Below are 27,182 nucleotides of genomic sequence, written 5' to 3'. Positions count from 1 at the left end.
CAGAGGATGAGATGGTTGGATGGTTGGATGGATCCACTGACTCAATGGACATGAGTTTGAGTAAACTCCAGGAGTTGGTGATGGACAGGGAGGCCTGGCACACTGTAGTCCATGGTGTTGCAAAGAGCTGGATACGACTGAGCGACTGAACTAAACTGAACTTCCCTCAGCTATGTATAAAGCCTCCTCAGACAGCCATTTTGCTTTCTCGTATTTCTTTTTCTTGGGGCTGGTTTTGGTTACAGCCTCCTGTACAGTGTTACAAACCTCTGTCCGTAGTTCTTCAGGCATCCTTGTCTCCCAGATCTAATCCCTTGAAACCATTTGTCACTTCCACTGTATGATCATAAAGTATTTGATTTATGTCCTACCTGAATGGCCTAGTGGTTTTCTGTACTTTTTAAAATTTAAGCCTGATTTTTGCAATAGGGAGCTGATGATCTGAGTCAGTCAGGTCCAGGTCTTGTTTTTGCTGACTGTATACATTTGCTCTATCTTTGGCTGCAAAGAATATAATCAGTCTGATTTCGATACTGACCATTTGGTAATGTTCATGTGTAGTCGTCTCTTAGGTTGTTGGAAAAGGGTGTTTGCTATGACCAGCACGTTCTCTTGACAAAACTCTTTGTTTAAACTTGCCCTGCTTCATTTTGGGCTCCAAGGCCAAACTTGCCTGGAGAAATGCATGAAAATAGTTAGCACCTAGAAAATGCTAATCTAGGACCTTCCCCTTCCTGCCACCCCTCCCTCCCCTCTCCCATTTTATTAGATAATGATAGGACTTCAGAGATTTTTCTTTAAGGAAGATTTAGCTTGCCATTAGGATGTAAATAATTTTTCAGTTTTGCTGATTATAAAATAAGTTTCCTTCCCTAAATCACCCACATAGTTTACACTACAACTGTGCATATTCTTTAAGAGCATAATCCTACTCAACAGAAAAATGTGCAGAAGATATAAACAGTTGTTACTAAGTAAAGAAATAGAAAGGACCAAAATCATGAAGAGGAAAAACTGCCTGTTATTGATATATTTTTAGGGCTAACTGAAGTTTTTCATTTTTAGGAAGTAAAAGCTTTGTTTAAAAATGAAAACTGCCCCAAGGTGATAAGCTGTGAGTTTGCGCACAATAGCAACTGGTATATCACTTTCCAGTCAGACACAGATGCACAACAGGTGAGAAGAAAGCTTTTCTTTTGATTTGAACTGCTGGTGGAAAAAGAGAGAGTGTGTATTTTAATTGAGAAAAATGTGTGCTTACAGTAATGTTTATCAAGACTTTGGAGAACTTTGTTCACTTTTTTGGTTTTGCTTTCTCATTGGTTTCCTTTTTGATGATCTTCCTAAAGTTTTGTTTCATCATAAGAACCATTTCCTATCAATAAAAAATTAGCACACAGTTTTCAAATTAACATGTACTCAGTATTTCTGTTACATAGTAGGCCGCAATATATATAACTTCTGATTCTTGGAATTTTGACATAATGATATTAACTCTTAATTGCTACCATGTTTTATATAAAGATAAGTAAAATTACTTTGAAACAAAAATTTATATAATAACATTTTTAAGTCCCAGATTTGTCTTAATTCTTCATCTTAGAAGGCTCTCGGAACCTATTTTAAAATTGATATGTAGTGATATTTTGGGTCTTTTCTGAATTTTGTGCATTTTATCTGTAGTGATCCATAGTAGTCATTACATAATAAGTGTTAACTGTAGCCGAGGTCTTACATTTCTGCTTTTTCATTTCCTATCATCTGCATAATGGGGTCACCTTCGGAATTTTTTATAGTTTAGAGATAGTTGGTAATATTAAACCTCTCAATAGAATAATGATTGCTTTAATGAAATATTTGAATGCTAATGAAAGTTCCTTTCTGCTTTGTAACAGGCTTTTAAATACTTAAGAGAAGAAGTTAAGACATTTCAGGGCAAGCCAATCATGGTAAGAAACATTTTTTTAAGTAGTCTAGTTTCAGACAAGAAAGTTTTTGTTGTCTGTTAACAAACATGAATAACATTTTATAAATCACATAATGAGTTTAAAGAAATTTCTGACTCATATGAAATGCTATTTCAGAAAATTAGTTGACAGAATATCAAAATACTTTCTAAACAGCAATAACTTCTGAAAGTATAACTTCAGACAGCATGAAGTTTTAGTCAGATGCTGATTGACAATGTGTAAGATAATTGTAGATCTCAAAAGTCAGGAGCAGGAATGCGTTTTTAGCAACGAAGGTGGGAAACATTCCCCATTTCCAATCTCATTTCAGTTAACTGCATCTATGCTAATACTTAGCTATTTGTGAGACCTGGAAATTGTCATTGATGATACTTGGCTCACTGTTTACATGTCTAATCTGTTCACTTCAAAATCCACTTCAAAACTTCTTTCAGTCATTATTGCCATTGTTTAGGCTTTTGAGAGATTAGAATAGCCTTTTAACTGTTGTGCCTTCAGCTTTCCCCTCCTTAAAGCCCATCCTCCACATTATTACCAAACCTTCCCTCGTGGCTCATATGGTAAAAGCATCTGCTTACAGTGCGGGAGACCTGGGTTCATTCCCTGGGTTGGGAAGATCCACTGGAGAAGGAAATCGCAACCCACTCCAGTATTCTTGCCTGGAAAATCCCATGGACAGAGGAGCCTGGCAGGCTACAGTCCACGGGGTCGCAAAGAGTCGGACACGGCTAAGTGACTTCACTTCACTTGACCATCTAAGATAGAATCCTAAACATGCACTTTGACAAGCTCCACGTTCCCTGGGTAATATGTAATTATTGTTTGTAAATGTGGTGTGTTGTTCTTACTGTTACTGAGCTCTTAACTGTAAATCAGTGTCTATTCTAAGCATGGTGTGTGTATAGACTCATTTAATTTTTACAAGAACCTAGTAAGGTGGGTACTCTCCTTTTTACTGGTAAAGAAAGTGAGGCACTAGAGTCACATACCCAGTTCCACATAACTAGTAAGTGAAAGAACCAGAGTGAGAAAAGCTTACATTTATTAAGAGGTTGCATCTCACTTACTGTTCTAAGAACATGACATATTTAAATCTCACTACTACTGTATTATTACTTTCCATGGTGGTATTACTTCTCATATTATGAATGAAGGTATCTGCCAGTTATCATTCTAGTTCCTCTACCTGTAATACTCTTCTCCTTATTTCCTTTCCCTGCTTGAGGCTATTAGGATATTCCCGGAGGTCTTCTAACAACTTCAAAGTTTTATATGTCAGATTTAGGTCTTTGATACATCTGAAATTAACTTCATATATAGTATAAGACAGGGGTCTAATTTCATTTTCCCTTCATTTATAGAAAGGCAGTTGTGTTTGCACTTATTAAGTGCTCTGTCCTTCCACAAGTTGTGTGTAATGTTGTATCTATCCTATATATCTCTAGTTGTTCTAATTATCATAGATTTCTAATATCCTTTTCTCCTTGTACAAAGTCTTCGTTCTTGTGGTTTTTTAGAATTATCTTGAGTATTACTTTTCCATATGAATTTTAGAATGTTTGTCTAATGGTAACAAACAACCAATAGTAACAAAAACCTTATTGGAATTAATGGGATTACATTTAATTATTTGATTATATTGGGGATATTTGGCAGTTTTACCCTGAATTATTCATTATTGTGGTAACTTTATTATGATGTATTTTCTTTATTCAAGTCTGTTGTATTTCTTATTTCCTTAAAGTAGTTTTTACTGCTTTTTTCCCTCTCCTTGGTAACTTAGTGATTTTTTCCAAAAATGTTTTCATTTGTAGCAGCCTTGCTGAACTCCTTAGATCTATTAGTTTGCCGGGCCTTTTGGATTACTTGCTTGATGGATCTTACCAATAAATAATCACTATTTTGATTATTCCGTATACCTCCTGTATCTTATAGCTTATTGCTTTGGCTGAGATCCCAGGTTTAGAGGTAAATTTGTCCCTTTGTTCCTTCCTTTCTTTCACTATAAATAGTTTTCTGCTTTTTCTGCCATTTTGGTTTTCACATCTTGGTTCTTTTGATTATCCGTCACATAGTCCATGGGGTTGCAAAGAGTCAGACATGACTGAGTGACGGAACAACAACAACAAAGCAGTATTCTTGTGGAGATTCACATTAATTTTTATATCATTCATTAAAACCAGATGACCTTACACCCAGAAAGGCACATGCAGGAGCAAGAAATTGTATGTTCCAGGCCTTGATGCTATTTTCAGCCATCCATCCTTTGATCTGGGCATGTCCTTTACCCCTAAGGTTTTGGTTTGTTTCTTTGAAGTGTGCATGCTTTTCATTTCTGAAGTTCCCTGGTTCAAAAGCAGTGATCTTGGAGGACAAAGGGATTCGGTGAACAATGCTTGCCCTCCTGTGCTGTGGATAATTTCATTAAGAGGCAATACTTCCTGTTTAATTGAGTTTTTATGACTGAGAATTAAGTTTTATTTGGATTTCATATAAATTGTATATATTATAGAATATATGTATATAGTATATATGTTTACTTCTGTATATATTTCTGTTATATATTTACTGTTTCAGAATTTTTAACTGTGAAAGTAATACCTGTATGTGGTAAGAAGTTCAAGTGATTCATAGTAAAGTAATTAATTAAATCTCCCTCTCTCAGATTCCTCCAGTCATTTTCCCTGTAGGTAATATGAGAGAGTAATTTTTTCTGCATGCGTTTAGAAATCTTTGTGTCTATCTTTATGGGAATGGAAATGTACAGTGTATACACTTCTGCTGTTTTCTCATAGTAGACCTTCAGGATCTTTTCATTCACCATTGTTTCTGTTATGCATACAATATTGTTTGCGTGTATCATGATTTAATCATTTGTCTCCATGGAGAAACATTAAGTTGTTGCTCTGTTTACAGATAATTTGCAATGTATGCTTTCTTTAAATTTTTTTTTTATTATTGTGGTAAAATATGCATACATGCAATCTGCCCTTTTTAAGTGTACAGCTCAGTGGCCTTTAGTACATTCACATCGCTGTACAATCGTTACTGGTATTTTTTAGAACAAAAACTCTGAAACAAAGTTCCCAAACATCCCAGCCTCCCAAATAAAAATGCTATACCCATGAAACAATAACTTCCCATTCTTCCCAGCTGCTGGTAACTTCCCTTCTAGTCTCTGCATTTCTGAGTTTACCTATTTTAGATGCCACATACAAATGGAGTTATGTGATATTTTTTCTTTTGTGTCTGGCTTATTTCACTTAGGACAATGTTTTCAGGCTTCATCTATATGGAGCATATATCAGAACTTCATTACTTTTTGTGTGTGTGTGTTTTATAATCCATTTCTCTTTTTTTAAGATTTTTTTTCAAAAAATTTATTTTTGATTGAAGGATAATTGCTTTACAATACTGTGTTGGTTTCTGCCATACAACAACATGAATCAGCCATAGGTATAGAACGTCATTACTTTTTATTTGATGAATAATATTCCACTGTATAAATACCACATTTCTTGTATCCATTATCTATTGAAAGATGCTTGGGTTGCTTTCATCTTTGGATTATTGTAAACAATGCTGCACAACTATCTGTTTGAGTTCCCGTATGTACTGGGAATTACTGGGTAACATGATAATTATATGTTTAACATATTGAGGAGTGCATAAGTGTTTTCCAAAGAAACTGTATCCTTTTACATTCCCACCAGCAATAGAGGAGGATTCAGATTTTTCTACATCCTTGCCAACACTTATTTTTGCTTTTTTGATAAAGCCAATGGGTAAAAGTGGAATCTTACTATGGTTTTGGGTTTCATTTTCCTAGTGACACAAGATATTGGGCATCTTTTCATGGACTTCTTTGACATTTTTATGTCATTTTTGAAGAAACATGCATTCAGGTCCTTTGACCATTTTTAATTTTGTTTTTTAAAACTATTTTTAAATTTATGACTGTTTTGGGTCTTGATTGCGGCACGTGCAATCTTTGTGGCACTACGCAGACTTCTCTTTAGCTGTGGTGTGAGGGCTCAGTAGTTGTGGTGTGCAGGCTTAGTTGCCTGGCAGCGTGTAGGATCTTAGCTTTCCAGTCAGGGATGGAAGCTGCATCTCCTGCACTGGGAGGCAGAGTCTTAACCAGTAGACCACCAGGGAGGTCCCTGACCATGTTTTATATTGGGTTATTTTTGTTGTTGTTGATTTGTACCAGATCTTTGTATATTCTGAATATTAACCTCTTGTCAGATATATGATCTGCAAGTATTTTTTTCCCATTTTGTAGTTTACCTTTTGACTCTCTTGAAGTGTCCTTTGAGACACAAAAGTTTTTAATTTTTATGAAGTTCAATTAATTTTTTTTGTTGTATGTGCTTTTGGTGCCATACATCAAAAATCATCGCCAAATCCAAGATCATGAAATGTTAACCCTATGTTTTCTAACAAGGGTTTTTATAATTTAGCCTTTTCTATTTATTTCTTAAAAATTTATCTATTTTTATTTTTGGCTGCACTGGGTCTTAGTTGCTGCATGTAGGCTTTCACTGTCATGAACGGGGGCTACTCTCTAGTTGCAGTACTTAGTCTTCTCATTACAGTGGCTTCTCTTGTTCAGAACACAGAATCCAGCGTGTGGGGGCTCCAGCAGTTGGGGCACGCAGGCTGTAGAGCACAGGCTCAGTGGTTGTTGCACATGGGCTTAGTTGCCCCGCGCATGTGGAATCTTCCCAGACCGAAGACTGAACCTGTGTCCCCGGCAACTGGCAGGTGGATTCCTGACCGCTGGACCAACAGGGAAGTCTCTAGAACTTTTAAAATTGGAGTCAGTCTTCTCAAGCTTTGCCACCACTTTAACAACTAAGTTTATATAATATTTAAATCCTTTCTTCTTATTGTTTCAACAGTCTTCTACCATCTTCATCAGAAGTAGATTCCATCTTAAGAAACCACTTTCTTTCTTCATCCATGAGAAGCAACTCCTTATTTGTTCAAGTTTTATCATGAAATTGGAGCAATTCAGTTCCATCTTCAGCTCTATTTCTAATTCTAGTTCTCTTGCTGTTTCCACCACATCCACAGTTAACTTCTTCCAGTAAACTTGAGTCTTGAACTGCTCAGTTATCCATGAAAGTTGGAATTAACTTATTCTAAACTCCTGTTCATGTTGGTATTTTGCCTTCTTTTGATGAATAATCTTAATGGCATCTAGAATGGTGAATCCTTTCTAGAACATTTTTAATTGATTTTGCCTGTCTCCATCAAAGAAATCATTATATCTGGCAACTACTCTATAACCTTATGAAATGTATAGTAAAACTTATATAATTAAGTCTTGAAAGCCAAAATTTCCCCTTGATCCATGGGCTACAGAATGGATGTTGTGTTAGTAGGCATGAAAACAACATAAACTCTGTCATATATCTTCCTTAGAGCTCTTGGGTGACCAGTTGCATTGTCAGTGGGTAGTAATATTTTGGAAGGAATCTTTTACTGAGCAGTAGATCTCAGCAGTAAGCCTAAAATATTTAGTAAACCATGTTGTTAACAGTTGTGCTATCTTCTAAGCTTTGTTGTTTCATTGATAGAACATAGGCATAGTTTGGTTCAGTCACTCAGTCGTGTCCACCTCTTTGTGACCTGATGGACTGCAGCACACCAGGCTTCCCTGTCTATCACCAACTCCTGGTGCCTCTTCAAACTCATGTCCATCACGTCAGTGATGCTATCCAACCATCTCATCTTCTGTCATCCCCTTCTCCTCCCACCTCCAATCTTTCCCAGCATCAGGGTCTTTTCAAATGAATCATTTCTTTGCATTAGGTGGCCATAGTATTGGAGTTTCAGCTTCAGCATCAGTCCTTCCAATGAGTATTCAGGACTGATTTCCTTAAGGATGGACTGGTTGGATCTCCTTGCTGTCCAAGGAACTCTCAAGAGTCTTCTCCAACACCACAGTTCAAAAGCATCAATTCTTCTGTGCTCAGCTTTCTTTATAGCCCCAGTTCTCACATCCATACATGACTACTGGAAAAACCGTAGCTTTGACTAGACAGGCCTTTGTTGGCTAAGGTGTATATGTTAATCTGTATATATGTGTAAATGTGTATACGTTAATCCCAAGCTCTGCTTTTAAATGTGTCTCTGCTTTTAAATATGCTGTCTAGGTTGGTCATAGCTTTTCTTCCAAGGAGCAGCAAGCATCTTTTAATTTCATGGCTGCAGTCACCATCTGCAGTGATTTTGGAGCCCCCAAAAATAAAGTCTGTCACTGTTTCCATTGTTCGCCCATCTATTTCCCATGAAGTGATGGGATTGGATGCCATGATCTTAGTTTTCTGAATGTTGAGTTTTAAGCCAACATTTTCACTTTCATCAAGAGGCGCTTTAGTTCTTCTTCGCCATAGTGGGTTTACCATAATTCTGAAGGGTCAAAGGATTTTTGGAATGGTTAATGTGCATTGGCTTCAGGTTTAGTCACTGACTGCACTAGCCCCTACCAAGAGAGTCAGCCTGTCCTTCTAAGCTTTGGAATCTTGAAGCCAGGCGTTGGCTTATCTTCTCTAGCTATGAAAGTCCTGAGGTATTTGAAAGTTTATTACTTATTTTAGCTAGATATTCTGGATAACTTGGTGCGGCTTCTACATCAGCCCTTGATCCTTCACCTCGTACTTCGATGTTATAGAGATAGCTTCTTTCATTAACCTCATGAACCAGTCTCTGCTGTCTTCAAACTTTTCTTTTGTAGCTTCCACATCTCTCTCAGCTTTCACAGAATTGAAGAGAATTACTGTCTTGCTCTGGATTTGGCTTTTGCTTGAGGGAATGTTGTGACTGGTTTGATCATCTATCCAGATCACTGAAACTTTTCCACATCAGCAATTAGGCTGTTTGGCTTTCTTATCATTTGTGTGAACACTTTTATTTCAAGAACTTTCTTTGCATGCACAACTTGACTTAATTGTTTGGCACAAGAAGCCTAGCTTTCAGCCTTTCTTGGCTTTCAGCATGCCTTCCTCACTAAACTTGTTCCGAGGGACTTCCCTGGAGGTCCAGTGGCTTAAGACGTCATGCTCTCAGTGCAGGGGCCCAGGTTCTATTCCTGATCAGGAAACTAGATTCCACATGCCACAACTAAGAGTTTGCATGCCACAAGTAAAACCAGGAACAACCAAATAAATAATTTAAAAACCATTTCTAGTTTTTTATTTAAAGTAAGAGAGCTGTGACTCTTCCTTTCACTTGAATATTTAGAGGCTAGTTTAGGATTATTAACTGACCTAGTTTCAATATCGTTGTATCTCAGGGAATAGGGTGATCCAGGGAGAGATTGAGAACAGGAAAACTCCATTGGTAGAGTAGCCAGAACACACACATATTTATTGATTAAGTTTGTCGCCTGATATTAGCGTGGTTTGTGGTATCCCAAAACAGTTAGAATAGTAACATCAAGGATCACAGGTCACCATAACAAGTTTAACAATAATGACAAAATGAGAAATACTGGAAGAATTACCAAAATGTCATGCAGAGACACTCACCACAATTAGAGAAAGCCCACTTGTAGCAGTGAAGACCCAGTGCAACCAAAAATAAATATTTTTAAAAAACTGGACCTTTATTTTATATACTTGAAGCTAATATAATATTATGAATCAACTCTTAACAATGTGAGCAAATGCTGATGGGAAAATTGTACCAATTGACTTGCTCAATGCAGGCCTGACATAAACCCTTAGTTTGCAAAAATAGTACAAAATAAAAACAAAACCATAATATTTGGGAAGCACAATAAAGCAAAGTGCAATAAAAGTATAGTATGCCTGTACTGCAACTTGATTATCTAGTTACTTGTTCTTACACATCTTCGTTCCTTGGTTACATCATTTTTAGTGGACTGTCCTTTTAAATCTGTTTTCTATCTTTGAAAAATGTGGTGATGGGAGTTCCTGGTGGTCCAGTGGTTAAGACTTTATGCTTCCACTGGAGGGCACAGGTTTGATCCCTGGTTGGTAAACTGAGGTCCCACATGCCATACAGCATGACCGAAAAAGCAAACAAAAAAGCCTCAGGTAGGAAATGCCTTGATGGTTTAGTGGTTGGAACTTCATGCTTCCATTGCAGGGGGCACGGGTTCAATCCCTGGTTGGGGAACTAATATCCCACAAGCTGCAGGCAGTGTCCATAATAATATAAATTAAAATTTATTATTTGTGTGTGTGTATATATATATACACAAACTTTCTGTTTTTAAAATTAATCTATTACTTTTGGTTGTACTGGGTCTTTGTTGCTGCAAATGGGCTTTCTCTAGCTGCAGTGAGCGGGGGCTACTTTTCATTGTGGTGCATGAGGTTCTGATTGCTGTGGCTTCTCTTATTGCGGAGCACAGGCTCTAGGCCCACAGGCTTCAGTAGTTGACTGCATGCCAGCTCAGAAGCTGTGGTGCACAGGCTTCTAATTGCTCCATGGCATGTGGAATCTTCCCAGACCAGGAATCCAACCTGTGTACTCTGCTTTAGCAGGCAGATTCTTTACCACTGTGTAACCAGGGAAGTTAGCTGTGTGTGTGTGTGTGTATATACATATAGTGTTAAAATACATATAAAATTTACCGTCTTAACTATTCTCATTTCATTTAATAGTTCAGTAATGGTAAACACATTGTCTTTGTTGTACAGCCATCACCACCATCCATTCATAACTCTTTTCTTCTTGTAAAATTGAAACTTTCTGCCTGTTAATAACTCCCCATTTTCCCCTCCTCTAGCCCCTGACAACCCCCTCAGCCTATATTTGATTACTTACCTCATATAAATAAATCATATAGTATGTCTCCTTGTGATTGGCTTATTTCAGTTAATATTGTGTCTTCAAGGTCCATCCATGTAGCATATTGAAAATTTTCCTCCTTTCTAAGGTTGATACATATTCCAGTGTATTTATATAATAGAATTTGCTTATCCATTCATCTGTTGATAGACACTTGGGTTTGCTTCCATGTTTTAGCTCGTGTGAGTAATGCTGTTATGAATCATGGGTGTACAAATACCTCTTCAAGACTCTGCTTTGAGTTCTTGTGTATATATACCCAAAAGTGGAATTGCTGGATCATATGGTAATTCTACTTTCAACTTTTTGAGGGCCCCCCACAGTAGCTGTACCATTTTATACTCCTGCCAGCAGTGCACAGGGTTCCAGTTTCTCTGTATCCTCTCCAGCACTTCACTGTTTTCTGTTTCTTGTTAGTGGATGTGACGTGGAATTGCTCTGTGGTTTCAGTTTCTGTTCCTTCAGGAATTAGTGATGTTGAGCGTCTTTTCAAGTGCTTATTGTCCATTTGTATATCTTTAAAGAAATGTATATTCAGGTTCTCAGCCCACTTTTTAGTTGGCTAGTTATATTCTTAAGCATAGTTTTAACACAGTCTTTGTCCTCTCTATTTCATGCAAATTAGTAGCTAGATCTAGAGGCTTAATCAGAATTGGATTTGATTTTGGAGCAGCAGAGAGAACAAAAACACATAGTGTCATTGTGTCTCTGGTATACTAGCTGCTGCTGATCGTTGACTAGATACATTAATTCATTAAGGGTTGCTATCTGTTGCTATTTCTGTTCTATATTTTTTCCATTTGTTAGTCAAAATACTTTCCCTCATATTCATTACCCTTAGTAATAGGTTATATATATGATGTATGATAAATGCCTGGTTCTAGCTTTTATTACCAATTTTCAAAATAATGTGTTGGTTCCCTTGTTATTTAGTCACTAAGTCCTGTCAAACTCTATTGCAACCCCATGGACTGTAGCCTGCCAGGCTCCTCTGTCCATGGGATTTCCCAGGCAAGAATACTAGAGTGGGTTGCCATTTCCTTCTCCAGAGAATCTTCCCAACCCAGGAATTGAACCTGAGTCTCCTGCATTGCAGGCAGATTCTTTACTGTCTGCACCACCAGGGAAGCCCCTTCAAAATGACCTTCAAAAACAACCGTTCAGCTATTTTTGGTTTTCGAATATTTAAACATATTTGGTGTATTTATTGTCCTTACTGATGAAGTGTAGCCTCTTTGAGTCCTTTTGTTAGGGTAGTTTTCAATGTTCCTTGCTTTCTAATGGGACAATCTTCCAGGCTCTTATGCATTTTCTGTCAAAAGGCTCTGGAGTCACGAGGTTACTTTTATTTATTTCCCTTTTTAAGGGTTGTACTGTTTTGAACGCCCATCATCAGTGTATCAGAGTATGTGTTTTGCCACAGCTTTTTCAGTAGAGTATGTTGTTAGATTTTTAGGCTTTTGCCAATTTTGTAAGTGGGAAATATTAATTCCATTCTAATTGCATTTCTCTGTGAGCAAGGTCTAACATCTTTCCACATAAGAGCCACTTGCCTTTTTTTCCCCTTGTTTTGATAAGTTGCCGTTATTTTTAATATTTTGACTTTTATGATTTTACTTTGTTTATTGTATTAATTGTATTTTCTGTGTAAAAGTTTTTAAAAGTAAAATGTTTAAAATTAAATATATTTGTGAAAGTATACACTTAATCCTTTGTGATTATATATTCTTTGTGTTCTTCTTGCTTTTAGGCAAGGATAAAAGCCATCAATACATTTTTTGCTAAGAATGGTTATCGATTAATGGATTCTAGTATGTATAGTCAGCCCATTCAAACTCAAGCACAGTATGCCTCACCGGTCTTTATGCAGCCTGTATATAATCCTCACCAACAGTACTCTGTCTATAGTATTGTGCCTCAGTCTTGGTCTCCAAATCCCGCACCTTACTTTGAAACACCGCTGGTAAGTGAGATCCTTAGAGAATATATGGTTTTTCACTGAAGCTGAAATTTGAAGAAATCAGAGTTAGAGTTCTTGTTTTATTTTGTTTTGTATTGATGGTGGTTACTTTATAGGCTTTAAATGGTGATAAGTATATTTAATACCCCAAATCAATTTAAACATTACAATTTTCTTTTAGGCTCCCTTTCCCAATGGTAGTTTTGTGAATGGCTTTAATTCACCAGGATCTTATAAAACAAATGCTGCCGCCGCCGCTGCCGCTGCTGCTGCCGCTGCCGCTGTAAATATGGGTCGACCATTCCAAAAAAATCGGTAAGGTAAAATATGATAGCTGGAATTTATTGTACACAATTCCCGGTAGTTCTTACAGTCAGTATGTTAATAGCAATGCTTATTTTCTAACATAATAAAAAGGTCCCACACACCCCCCCCGAAAAAAAAGTGTATGTTAACAATTAATCAACACACTTTTACCTCAGAGTTGATAATGCATATAAAAAGAATTTGGGACTGAGATCATACACCAGTATATATTGACGTTTTTTTTTTAATAATAACGAGAATAGAAAAAATTTTGTGGTAACAATATAAAATCTGGTTTCTAGGTACCATTTAATGTGTTAAATAATGTTTTGTAGAATGAGTTTTTTGATAGGAGAAATGTTAACTGGTTTGAGTAATAAATACTGGGAGAGTGAGTTATTTATCGTTTTTAAGGATTGACTTGATTTCCACAAACTATGCTGTGCTGAGTCACTCAGTCATGTCCGACTCCTTGCAACCCCAAGGACTGTAGCCCGTCAGGCTTCTCTGTCCATGGGGATTCTCCAGGCAAGAATACTGGAGTGGGTTGCCATGCCCTCCTCCAGGGGATCGTCCCAACCCAGGGATCGAACCCAGCTCTTCTACATTGTGGGTGGATTCTTTACTGTCTGAGCCACCATGGAAGCCCGTTCTTTACTGAGTCATGTCTAAAGTTCTGTTTTAAGGCCTTGATTTGTTATATCACTATTAATTTTCAAAACCCTGTAGATACAGTATTGTGTCGATTTAAAAGAAGAAATTTGAGAAATAAAAATGTTATATATCATGTCCAAAAGCATGTAGCCAGTAGCTTGCAGAGCCAAGATTTGAGTCCAGGCAGTTTGATTCCAAAGCCTACACTTAAACCATAATATTCTGAATAAATTGTTAAGAACTCCAGAATCTCAGTTGAGATTATCAACTGGTAATCTCAGTAATTTGGTATATAATATGAGTTTTGCTGGAGTGTAAGTAACCAAAGGAGAAGGGGCTCAGATTTATTTAGTTTTTTAGATTTATTTAGTAGTTCACATCTCTTATTTCTCTGCCTTATTTTGTGAGCCTCCTATGTTGTTTTTTGTTTTTAATTATTTCTCTTCAGTAATTTTTTTTTTCTTGCCAGAATGAGAATTCTCTTACTTGGTTCTTTTTGGCAAGGAGACCACATGTGGGGTATGTTTTTCTAAAATAGCTTTTAGGAACTTAATTCTTTTTTATAAGGTTTTTCTGAAACATGCTTCACTGAAGAAACAAGCCTTCCAGTATTAAAAAAAAAAAACACCTCAGTAGATTCTAGAAGCATTCATATATACCACTCTCTAATAGTCTAATAGATTTTGTACTCAATTTTAACTGACACATTTGGTTTAAACATTGGAACATCTTTGCTGTTGTTCGCACTAGGAAGCTTGTAGAATCTTATGTCCCCAATCAGGTATTGAACTTGGGCCCATAGCACTGATAGTGCCAAGTCCTAACCACTGAGACCACCAGAGAATTCCCTGAAGGTCACTTTTAAATGTTTGGAAATTTTTACTGTATATACACATTCATAAAGACTTCCCTGGTGGCTCAGACGGTAAAGTGTCTGTCTACAATGCAGGAGACCTGGGTTCGATCCCTGGGTGAATTGTTCTATGAAGTTTCAAATGAGAACTCTTCATACTGTAAGAATGAAGGATTCATTATAAACAAAAGATTATTTATGCTCTTATAAATGACTGTTAGTTTGATACAGTAATAAGAACAAAATTCAGGTCATTGCTAGGACATATATGTAGAAGTTCAATGAGCCTTAAAACACACACTGTCCTCTAACCTCCATCCTGTTAATAAAAAATTAATTCCCATATACACATAGAGATAGTGATGTTTAAGTCTGGAAAGACCTTTGTTATAGTGTCATTTTATTCATTTTACAGATGAAGAAACTGAAAGTTGAGGGGGATAGTTATCTTACTAGGGTTACATGGCTTTTTATTAATTAGCAAACCTGAGATTAGTATATTTCTTTTTCTTCTACTATAGCTAGTAAAGTTTTTTTTTCTGGAAAATAATTCCATTAATACAAATGACAGTTTATACTTCCCTTGTGAGGAAATAGATTTCTTATGGTTAGAAATAGTAACTTTGTAGAAATTTGTATCTGTTGATTTCACTTTTCTTTGAAGGGGTGAATTTTGCTTTAAGCAGTTAAATGAAATTGACATCTTGGTTATATGATGGACTAAAAACAGTTTTCAGTAACAACAAAAGTGTTTGCAGATGTTTACCTTAAAAATACGTTATGTGGGTTTATGGTATTCCTTTATTGTCACTTGATGTTTTTATCTGCTTTGCTTTCTTGGCAGAAGAGGTAAATTTGCAATAAGAAGGCCAAGAATGACAGTCAAGTCATTCTTGCTTACAAGGAGATGTATCTGTGGTTTTGGAGATACAGATTTAGTATGATTTTCCTTGTTACTCAAGTCTATTTGTGTATAGTTTTATCCATATATTTGACCAACGTAGATAGTTACTAATTTCCAGTCACAGAAATAATACACAGATACTTCCTTATAAAAATGTAGATGTTGGAGATGAACTAGAGCCTGTTGACTACAAACCCAAATCCTGATTTCCATCTTACTTCTAAGAAGTGACTACTGCCAAGCCTTTATTTTTATATATTTAAGTCATTGGTCAAGGGGCAGTTTATAATACTAACCTTGCAACAGCCCAGTGATGATCATAGGACTAACTTTCAGAAATCTGGGCAATTTTCTTCCTTTAATACTTTATCTTTCTGTCACATTCCTTCTCGTCTTTCATCACATTTCTTTTATCATCCTTTCTTCCTTTGCCTGGACTTCGATTGTAAGTCCCTCTCTGTGAAGGGAAAGATTATGAGATCTGAGGGCTTTTTAAACCTAGTAACTTGTCTTATTGGGTGTATTGATACAGTGAGAAGATTTTGGTGATAGTTTCTGAACAGATACATAAACAGCATATGTACCTCCTGAGGTCATTTTCAGATCTGATGGATAATATAAATGTTTTGAAAATTAGTTTGTGTTAGTTGACACTGAATTTCATTGCTATTCAGAATCTATTTTGTATCATATAAGTAATTTTCTGGAAAAGTATCATATATGAGACTTAGCTAAAATTTATAGCCTGGTATTTATGTTTGTTTTAGTAGTAGTACCTTTATTTGTTATATTTTCTAAAGAGTTAGTAGGGTAGCTGAATAACTATGAAAATAGACTAAAAAAATGGAGTGTATAAACTGCAGGGAAGGGGCTAAATGAAAATCGAGTACTTCCTTTTTTAATCTGCTGTAGAGCCAAGATCCTCAGTTACTTGAGCTTACTTGAAATATTCTCACTTTTAAAAAAATAAACTTTATTCATTTAGTTTAATTTTGACTGTACTGGGTCTTTCTTGCGGCCCCAAGCTTTCTCTAGTTGTGGCACGTGTGGCCTGCAGGCTCTGGAGCATGTGGGCTACATAGTTGTAATGGCTTGCAGGCTTAGTTGTCCCATAGCTTATAGCATCTTAGTTCCCCAACCAGGGATTGAACCCCTGTCCCCTGCATTGGAAGGTGGATTTTTTTTTTCTAATTTTATTTTTAATTGGAGGATAATACTTTCAGTCCCCTAAAGAGCCTTTTTAGACTCTTCCTCCAATTCCCTCATATGATAATTTAATGCTAGAGATTATTGTATGTCTGTTTATTCTAGTTCTTACTCTCTCTGGGGGTTTTATTGCCCTATTGAGAATGTATGGCATAGATTCAATAAGCTTCTAGTCTGGCTGATTTAGATATGTCAAAACTGTATCTTGTGCTAAAGAAGTTAGCTGAAATCCTAGTTATATCCTGAATTTTGAGGTGGAAGTAGCTTAATCTTGAAGAACTTTGGATCATTTCCAGATCGCTCCAAACAGCTTTTTTAATGAAAAAATTCTTTGCCTTTTAAAAATAATACATCTGAGACATTAAAGGGTTTACATTTTAACAATATAATGCTTCTGTGTCCAACCTAGTTTATGGAAAATCAGAATACAGCAGAAGGCAGTTTTTAACTTGGCCTATTAAGAATTTCTGCCATTAAGAGGAAGGATTTTTCTGTCTTAATTTATTCTTTCGTGTATATGGCCTTATGTTTCTTACAGTGTGAAGCCTCATTTTAGGTCAGGTGGTTCAGAACATTCAACAGAGGGCACTGTGTCGTTGGGGGATGGACCATTGACCAGATCTGGTTCAAGGAACTTTGCAGCTGAACGACATAATCCTGCAGTAACAGGGCATCAGGAACAAAGCTACCTTCCAAAAGAAACTCCCACTTTGCAGATGGAACAGAATGGGGACTATGGCAGGGGCAGGTAAGGAAATATGGTAATAAATATGGAAATAATGTATATGAAAATTCTTTAATCATAATATGAATATTAGAAGTCCATGATCTAGTGATTTTTTAAATTTAATTTTTCGTATATAGTTATGCTAAAATTTTTTTTGTTCACATAATATGGGTTACTAGTTTTTCATAATTAAGAAATTTAGAATCCCTATAAAGAATATAACTGAGTCAGAGGTTTATAAAAGTTATTCTGAAGTTCTTTACAGTTCACTAAGGAAAGATTAGTATCTTAAGCCATCATAGTTTTAATTTTTGGCAACATGTGAACTGTGGGAATTGGGTTATATATTTATTGTCTACCCTACCAAAACAAAAAAACTGAATCCTAATATGCTCCTGATGTGGAGGGAGCACTGATAATGAAAATAGGACCAGTTTATACTTAGTGGTGGTGGTGGTGGTAGGTGACATTTTCTGTAGATCAGCTTAGGATCCCTTCAGAAGAATATATATCCTTTAATAATAAAGGAGATTTAGGAAGTACAGATACTTAAAACAGAAATTCACCCATCTTTGATAGAACATACACATTTGAAGAAACTTAATGAGTTCTCCTTCCTCCCCCACCCCTCACCCCCTTTTATCATTGTTAAAAGGAGAACTCTCTTCAGAGGTCGAAGACGTCGGGAAGATGAAAGGATCCCAGTAAGTTGTTGTTTTTTTTTTTTTAACTTTTAATTACATGTGTTCAGGGTTTGTTTGTTTCTTTGTTTTTCTTGTGTGATTTAGTATGGCATTGAATTCTGGTATGTCTTTCCTTGATTTTGTTTTATTGGTTATAATATTCAGCAAAGATAATTATAGCCTGTTTTTGACCCTGAAATATCCACCATCACCACCACCCATCACCCTTAAAGCACACATGTAGTTAGAGATTTGACCTGTATTGCTCACTTAAAAAAAAAAAAAATGTTTGAATGCCTAACCTATTCACATGGTTTAAAATAAAATCCATGAAAATATTCCATGTAAAGTTTAATTATTGCTTTATTAATGGAGATTTAAGGAATTTCAGTGTTTTAATCTTACAATGCTGTTACAAACAGTGCAGTGATAACCTCGTATAACCATCACTTCCTGTCTATGCTATAGTATCTGAAGGAGAATCCCTGGAGGTAACATTTCTGAGTCACAGTTCAGTAAGTTACTGCGTGATGGCTTTCTGTAGGGTTTGTGTCAATTTTCACTCAGTGAAGAAAGTTCCTATTTGTCCATAGCTTTACAAAGTATATGATTTTTTGCAAATCTAATATAGTATGTGGTTCACTTTTAAAGCTCTGTTGGGTGATGTTGGAAATTATTACACTATTTATTGTTACTTAGGGGCAATTCTCTACCTACTGCTGGTTTTTATATTTCCCAGTTAAGATTTAAAAAAAAGAAATTCTTTATAGTTCTAGGCAGGTTTTTGAATCCTCACTTAGCCAGCTTCAAATTATTCATATTTTTATTTTTTGAGGTTTGTTCATGGTGAACATTTGCCATCTCCTAACTGGAGTTGAGGAATAAAAATAGTGTAAGAAGCTGGGCATACACACCGAGGAAATCAGAATTGAAAGAGACATGTGTACCCCAGTGTTCATCGCAGCACTGTTTATAATAGCTAGGACATGAAAGCAACCTAGATGTCCATCGGCAGACGAATGGATAAGAAAGCTGTGCTGCATATACACAATGGAATATTACTCAACCATTAAAAAGAATACATTTGAATCAGTTCTAATGAGGTGGATGAAACCGGAGCCTATTATGCAGAGTATAGTAAGCCAGAAAGAAAAACACCAATACAGTGTACTAATGCATATATATGGAATTTAGAAGGATGGTAATGGTAACCCTGTATGCGAGACAGCAAAAGAGAGACAGATGTATAGAATGGTCTTTTGGACTCTGTGGGAGAGGGCGAGGGTGGGATAATTTGGGAGAATGGCATTGAAACATGTATATTATTATATGTGAAACGTATTGCCAATCCAGGTTCAATGCATGATACAGGATGCTAGTGTAGGAAAGCATGAAAGTTTCAAGAAAACACTAGAATTTACATTTATATATGTGTGGAATATGCTTTACATGCATAAATAGTAAATTAATATACATATATAATAGTGTACTATATAGTGTTTGCGTAATATACCTAAAAATATACAGATACCACATGTTTGAGCAGTGAAAAGTGACCAACTTTTCAAGGAAAAATAATTGCATTTTAACCCAAAGAATAGTTCTTGGGGCAAACTGTGAACCCTTTGAAAAGTGTGGTTGTTTGCATTTATAACTTTCTATACCATAGTCAGCCTTGAGATTGTAAGGCAGGTTTTTTAGGATATCATTATAGCAGGTCATGTGAATCTTCAAGAGGCCCTGATCAATTGAGAGGAGAGTTAGGTTTGAGGTCTGTTCGATGTTGAAAACATCTGGATCGAGGATTGAAAGCAAAGTAGGCAAACATGCTTTTCTGTAGAAAAGGCAGGGTGGGGGTGCCATCGTGCAGTGAGGAGACCTTAGCGTGAGGTTTAGAATTTATAGGGTTGCTGGCAGTAATTACAGTTGTAAGAATGGATAAGATCATGCAGGGGACTCTGTGTAGACCGATTTTTAAAACAGCAAGAATGGAACCGTGAGGATCATGGTAGCTTTGGGGTTGAAAAATGAATTATTTCATTTTGTTTGAAGTATCCAAGGGAAATCCAAGTGGAGATGGCTAGTAGGCAAGTAGATTTCTGGGTTTCGGGCAAAGATCTGCTCTGAAAATATTTAAAAGTGTACAACATAGTGATTTTTGATAAATTTTCAGAGTTGTGCAACCAAAAATTTTCCAAAAAGTGAAAATGATTGTTTTTAGAGTTGTTTGCATGTAGGTAGTAGTTGAAGCCGTGGATAATGGATATCACACAGGGAGAGTTTGTAAAGGCAGTAAGAGCAGTAATCATACAGAAATCAAAAACCTTCCAAAGAAGCTGACAGGGAAAGACGAACACATGCTTGTCAGACCTGAGAATGAAGAGAAAGTATCAGAAGCTAAAGAAGAATGAGCTCCTGTAGGAAAGAATGTTTGCTCTAGTGAGGTCAGTGGGGGAAACCTCAGGTTTTGTATTGTGTAAGGTATTGGTGACTTGTCACAGCAGTTTCAGTGGTGTGGTAAATACAGAGGTGAGGGAGTAGAGGAGAAAACATAGTATGTGAGAGGTTTGTCTGAGAATATAGAGTGGGATAGATGAAAGAGAGATAAGATTCTTAAGGAAGGATATTGTTTTCTCTTGAGACTATGGAAGGAGAAAAGATGCTGGCAAATCTGGATAGTGTAGGGTTTTTTGTTGTTGTTGTTATGGGAGAGGGTGTAGCAAATTTAGAAAGCGAAGAATAGTGGAGATTGATTAGAAGGTTTAAGGAAAGTGGTAAAGTTTGCAAAGGAACCAAGAGAAGAAGCTGACTAAGGATAAACTGGACCGATAAATTACTAATGAGAGTTCAACTGAGATGAGAATCCAAGAATTTATAGAGGAAGAGTTCTGTTCATTAGGGTGCAATTTTGTTTGTTTCTACAGCTTTCAGCTTCTGTGGTACAGGGTTAAGGAATGTAATAGACATGTAACCTGTTTTTTGACTTGTGTCTTTTAGAGACCCCATCCTTCAACAGCTGAAGCAAAGGTTCCCACACCAAAGTTTGACTTGCTAGCCTCAAATTTTCCTCCTTTACCTGGAAGTTCATCAAGAACCCCAGGTGAACTTGTTTTGGAGAGCAGGATGTCTGATGTTGTTAAGGGTGTCTGCAAAGAAAAGGTAAACACTGAAACATCGATCTATATCTTATGGGACCAATTTTTGCCTTTGTTTTCAGTGTTATTGTTAGAATTAGAATTTTATTTGCACTCAGTGCTTACTTCTGCCAGAGTTTTTAATTCATGAGGTTTTTAGCATAATTGAGTCATAGGCAAAGATTTGTGTTAAAGCTACGCAAGGTCAATAAAATGTTTCTTCATATTTGCATGTCTTTGTATCAGTCAACCCAGCTTGGTAGAACTAATTAATGCAAGCTGAATGGAAAGTGTTGTTTCAACTTGTGTCGTTTCCAATTAACTAATAATACCAGTGAATTCTAAGCTACTTTGGTAAACTCAGTCTTTCAAATAAATGGAGAGTTGATGTCAAAAGCTTGGGATAACCCATCCTACAATATTTTTGAGTGTAGCCCTCTATATGCTAAATCTTCATGCCCCACAAATTTTTCTCATTTTCTACCTTTTGTTTCTAACTCAATTTTAAGAGTATATGTACATAGTATATCTGGGCTTATAAAGAAAAATAAGTGTCTCTTGAATCCACTTTCAACTCTAGCTTTCTCTCCTCACATTTATCCTTGTATTTCTAATTTAACATGTTTATACTACTACTTCTTGACTATTCAGTTTTAGATGTTGTTTATTAACTTTACACCCTAGAAGCTAAGGGTTTAACTCTCTTAAACCGATGCACTTTATCCTCCCAGTATATTGTATTTCATCATATCTGTGATGCCATCAGTTAAAGGATGGCCCGTTATTTTGGTATCACTAAGAAAGAAAAAAAGACACTGCCAGGTAAAGTAGGTCATGCCATCATTTATGAGTCATATCTCAATATTGCATCTTTTTTTTTTCCCATAACTGAGCCTCATAGGATACTGTTATTATGTCTCCCTTCTTATACTTTGCACAGCTGTGTTCCTGGGACTTCACCATCTAGATCCCTTCTTCTTACTCTTGTTTGACTTTCCCATTTTATGGCCAGTCAGATCTTCCTAGGCTTCCTTTATGAGGTTTTTAGTATAAATTTTTTGAGATCTTGCATTCTAAAAATGTTTTTCAGTTCTCACGCTTCACCAGTAGCTTTTTTCTGTAGAATTCTTTATTAGAAATTGTTTTCCCTCACAATTTTTAAGATATTTTACAGTCTTTTTTTAAATTATGTAATTCTGTTATTTTGTAGTTGTTTAAATGGTAAAGAATCTGCCTGCATTGCAGGAGACCCAGGTTCAATCCCTGGAGAAGGAAATGGCAACCTACTTCCAATATCTTGCCTGGAGAATTCCATGGACAGAGGAGCCCGGTGGGCTACAGTCCATGGGGTTGCAAAGAGTCAAACACAGCTGAGCAACACTTTGACTCACTGATTCTAAGATAGATTTTTTTTTTTTTTTAACGTTTTCACCTTTGAAAATCATGCTGTCTTACAGTTAAAATCTATTGTAGTTTTAGTGGCAGTGTTTTTTCTTAGTAGTATATAAACTAATCAGTATGTTTTACAGTTGATGGCTTCTCAAATTTGGTGAGGTATGATACATAGAGGTGTTGGTTCCCTGGCGGTGCTAGTGGAAAGAACCTGCCTGCCAGTGCAGGAGACACAAGAGACTTGGGTTTGATCCCTGGATCAGGAAGATCCCCTGGAGAAGGAAATGGCAACCTGCTCCAGTATTCTTGCCTGGAGAATCCCATGGACAGAGGGGCCTGGTGGGCTACAGTCCACAAGATCACAAAGAGTTGGACATGCACACATCTCATTTCAAGGGTGTGTTGGAGACATCTCATCAGAAACTGCTCCATGACTGCTCTGCTCAGAAAATCTAATTCCAGTGATACACAGATACATTTTTAAAGAATCACAATAAAGTGTACTTCTTGTAATTCTAACCCACAAATGTGAGATAAACACTCAGTTTGATATGGACCTTGTATGTCAGATCTCTGATTTTCTTGTTTGGCTTTTCTAATTTTTGTCTTTTGCTTGTCTATATTTTATACAAAGTTTTTCTGAATGTTACCTTTAAAACCTGTTGTGAAATTCTTAAAAATTTTAATCCCATACCCCTAAAAATTTATTGAAATTTTATTTTGTCAGTCGATTTTAATTTCTTAGGGGTCTTTCTTGTTTTTCTTTTTTTATACTTGTAGTAAAATATATGTAAAATTTATCGACTTAACCATGATAAATGTGTCGCTCCCATTCCGCTCTTCCCGTAGCCCCTGGCAACCACCATTCTGCTTTGTGTCTATGAATTTGACTATTCTAGGTACCTCATATATGTGGAATCAAACAATATTTGTCTTTTTGTGACTGACTTATTTCACTTAGCATAATGTCCTCACGGACCATTCTTTGTTTTAGTGTGTATCAGTACTTCATTCCTTCCATTGTGCGGTGATATTCCATTGGATAGATATATGCCACATTTTGTTCATCCACTCACCAGCTTGTTCACTTTTTGGCTATTATAAATAATAGTACTGTGAACATTTGTATTAAAGTTTTTATATAGACATATGTTTTCTCTTGGATTTTTAACTGAATAGAATTGCTGCGTCGTGTGGTAGCTCCATATGTAACTTTTTGAGAAGTTGCCAGACTGTTTTAACAGAGCTGCTGTATATTTTACATTTCCATCCTCAGTGTTTGAGAATCCCAATATCTACATACCACCACTAACATACTGATTATAGCTATTGGAAGTGAGTGTGAAGCGGTTTCTCATTGTAGTTTTGATTTGCATTTCCCTATTGGATAATTATGTCAAGCTTTTCATGCATGTTCTTATTGGCCGTGTTTATCGTCTTTGGAGAAGTATCTATATAAATTCAATTTTGAAATATGTTTCCACTTTTAAGGATAATGAAGAGTTCAGAGTTAGCTGCCCAGTGCCTGCAGAAGATGGACAGACAGACTGCACCTCTGCCCAGCAACTCAGTATGAGCCCCAGTCCCCCATGTACAGCTGAGCTTTCTGTATTAAGGTACATGTTTCAATGTGGATGATCTTTCACATTAAGATTACTTTTGCATCTGGTCATTTGCTCAGCTGTTTCTTTACATTATATTCTAAGCCTAATGTCAAGTTCTTTTTTCGGTAGCACAACTCAGCCTGAAAAGGATCTAGTAGAGGATTCCACTGTTCAGAAGGATGTCCCCAGCCAGCCAACAGTACCAGTTTCTTCCCCGAGTACTGCAAAGCCATCGAGAACAAATACTGCTTCACCGTGTAATAGTAACATAAGTGCGGCTGTAGCTGTGGCCCTGCAGGTAACTTGATAAATTTAGTTTATGTGAGAATAAAACAATAGGTTAAATAATGAGAAATTTTATTTTTCATAGAACTCTGCTAGAGCAGAGTCATTTGGAAATGGCCCAAACTGGGGCTGGCTGCCTGCGTCAAAAAAGTTTAAAGTCAGTCTGAAGAAAAGGGAAATTTTACCCTTGTTGAGGGAGTGAAGAAATTACTGTCATTATTTCCAATCATTATGGTTAAGTGAAGCTTACTTTTCTTGGTAACTGTGTCTTTTTTGGCTTTGAGCCTCTTGAAATTCTTTCTGTATAATGCTTTACAAATCTATGAAACCCTTGAGGGGCCACTGCCATCTTTATTAAGTTTCCAGAATCATTTTTATAAATTTGAAAAATCTAGAAATGCAGAGGGGGAGGTAAGAACCCACAGAATTTAGCCATAAGTCTTTCATTTATTTATATAACTGTCCATTTTTGGTACAGCTCTTTCTTTTCTCTAGGTTAAGAACATTTTACCTTGTCATTTAATAACAAAAGTAATAATAGAATAGCAGCTGCCAGTTTTTAGATGCATTCTTTATGCTAGGACCAGGGCTATAGTCTTTTTTGCATGCTTTGGCCCATTCTCAGAGCATCTCCTTTTCAGATGAGGTAGTTAAGACACTATCATTATTGGTTTATAGATGCTCTGCTGAGATTTTTGTGGTCTCAGGATTCTTAGCCAGGGAAGAGAGAATGGAACCATTGTATTTCATCATCATTATTAATTTAATCTGTTTTCCTTGTTAGACACTTAGGTTTCCAGTTTTTAGCATCACTATAAACAGTGCTGACTTGTACATCCTTCAAATACATATCTCAAGTGAAATTAGGGTATCATACGTAAATTGCTAGGACTTTTTAATTATAAAATTTTTAAAATTGTACCAATACACTTTAATAGCAGTTTGTATGAGATTGCCTATTGCCCTTTCCTTACTGATTTCTTGTGGTTGACACTGTTCTTTTTGAACTTTATCACTTAGAGTATATGTACCATAAACGTTTTTGTTTCTCTACTTCAAAGGAACCTCGAAAGCTCAGTTATGCTGAAGTGTGCCAGAAGCCCCCTAAAGAGCCAGCTCCAGCTCTTGCACAGCCACTGAGAGAACTGCGCTCCAATGCAGTATCTCCCACCAAAAATGAAGAGAATGGAGCTCCTGAGAAGTCCTTTGAGAAACAACACGAGAAGCCAGAAGCAAGGGCTAGTAAGGATTACTCTGGCTTCCGAGGCAATGCCATTCCCAGGGGAGCAGCTGGAAAAATCAGGGAACAGAGACGCCAGTTTGGCCATAGGTCTATACCTCAGGGAGTGACTCGACGTAATGGCAAAGAGCAATATGTGCCACCCAGATCACCAAAGTAAAAAACAAAACAAAAACTATTCAAAACCTTCTCTCTCTTCCCATTAAACTTGAGCCGTGGCTATACTGAACTGTTTTGGAGGGGAGGGGGTGGCCAGGAAGGAAGCAAGAGAAAGTACATCCTTAAATCATTACGGATTTTGGAGTTGAGAGCAGTAGAATCCCAAAATTCATCTCTAAAGTGATTTTAAAATGCTGGAGGATTCCAATCAGTATAAATATATATATATATGTATACATATATAAAATATAATTTTTCTATTTTTGTTTTTGATTTTAATTTGCAGAGATCTTCTGCCTGGAATCAATTTTGAGGGTTCAGATTTAGCTTGGGAAAAAAACATATTACACATCCTTCAGTAGGAGACGAGGGAGTGAGAGAAAATATTTTTTGAAGAAGCATTTCTGTAAAATTAGAAATTAATTTTTTTAATCTATTTAAAGTTTGGCTTGGAGAATGCCATTTCTGCCTATATGGCCTTGTGTTGCAAAACAGATCAGTGGCTGGGGTGCCTGTTGTGGTGTGAGTGTGTGCAAGTGCGACTGAAGCCAAATCTGTTGTCATGTTAGTAAATGATTTGAAAACTGAATGTAATACTTGAGTAGATTTTTTTTCCAGTTTGAAATTTAGTCTGTCTTTTCAACCTTACTAATATTTCATTCAACAAGCTGTTAAACTCTGATTGTGCTTAGAGATATGACTACCAATCAGTTTGAAATTCAAAGAAAGAATGGGGGTTATTCAAAAAACTGCAGTTTTGTGGTAGATCTGAGTGGGTGGGTCAAATGGAGTTCAGAGGTTTCAGCAGCCCTGTGATTCTCCCCAGCCCCCTAAAATAGGAAACAGTTTTCTTTTGTTAACTTCATTTGTTACTCTCCATTCTTTGACTACCCACCCCCCAAAGCAAAAAATAACCAACCAACTACAGAATTGTATGTTTCTAACTGCCTTGATGAGTCTAGTCAAATCATAACCGTTCTAAATTTCTGACTTGAACATTGAAGTATTTTACTCTTCTGGTCATGTATTTAACTTAGATCCCAGAATGGTAGGGCAGACTGACCCTACAGTAATTTATTTGTTAGTGTTAAAGATGAAGCGTGTAGCCAACTCTTAAAGTGTTAAATAGTGTAGACATTAAAAGAAATTTCTTTCTAAAGGCTTAATTTTGGGACAACTTTTTTCTGTTTACATTGTATTTATCACCTGCTTTCTTTCTCTTTCTCAAAAAAAGAAAAAAAAAAGACAAGTTTGGAATTCACAGAAACAGAGCCAG

At 36.4% G+C, this 27,182-nt stretch overlaps 1 protein-coding gene across 1 annotated transcript in view; it reads left to right on the top strand.

Moving 5' to 3' along the window:
* Nucleotides 1-26,095, top strand: part of LARP4 (La ribonucleoprotein 4) — a 66,095-nt gene extending 40,000 nt beyond the window's left edge. The window contains exons 7-16 of the mRNA XM_052639769.1: nt 1,066-1,176; nt 1,896-1,949; nt 12,550-12,762; nt 12,941-13,074; nt 17,221-17,430; nt 18,065-18,113; nt 21,090-21,251; nt 24,110-24,234; nt 24,352-24,520; nt 25,569-26,095. Coding sequence (XP_052495729.1) covers nt 1,066-1,176; nt 1,896-1,949; nt 12,550-12,762; nt 12,941-13,074; nt 17,221-17,430; nt 18,065-18,113; nt 21,090-21,251; nt 24,110-24,234; nt 24,352-24,520; nt 25,569-25,907 — 1,566 coding nt within the window. The 3' untranslated portion in view covers nt 25,908-26,095. The remainder of the gene's footprint in view (nt 1-1,065; nt 1,177-1,895; nt 1,950-12,549; nt 12,763-12,940; nt 13,075-17,220; nt 17,431-18,064; nt 18,114-21,089; nt 21,252-24,109; nt 24,235-24,351; nt 24,521-25,568) is intronic.
* The last annotated feature ends 1,087 nt before the right edge of the window (nt 26,096-27,182 follow it).

The sequence above is a fragment of the Budorcas taxicolor genome, chromosome 5 (genome assembly GCF_023091745.1).
Source record: "Budorcas taxicolor isolate Tak-1 chromosome 5, Takin1.1, whole genome shotgun sequence".
NCBI classification, from domain to species: domain Eukaryota; kingdom Metazoa; phylum Chordata; class Mammalia; order Artiodactyla; family Bovidae; genus Budorcas; species Budorcas taxicolor.
This window is presented reverse-complemented; position numbering and strand designations above follow the sequence as displayed.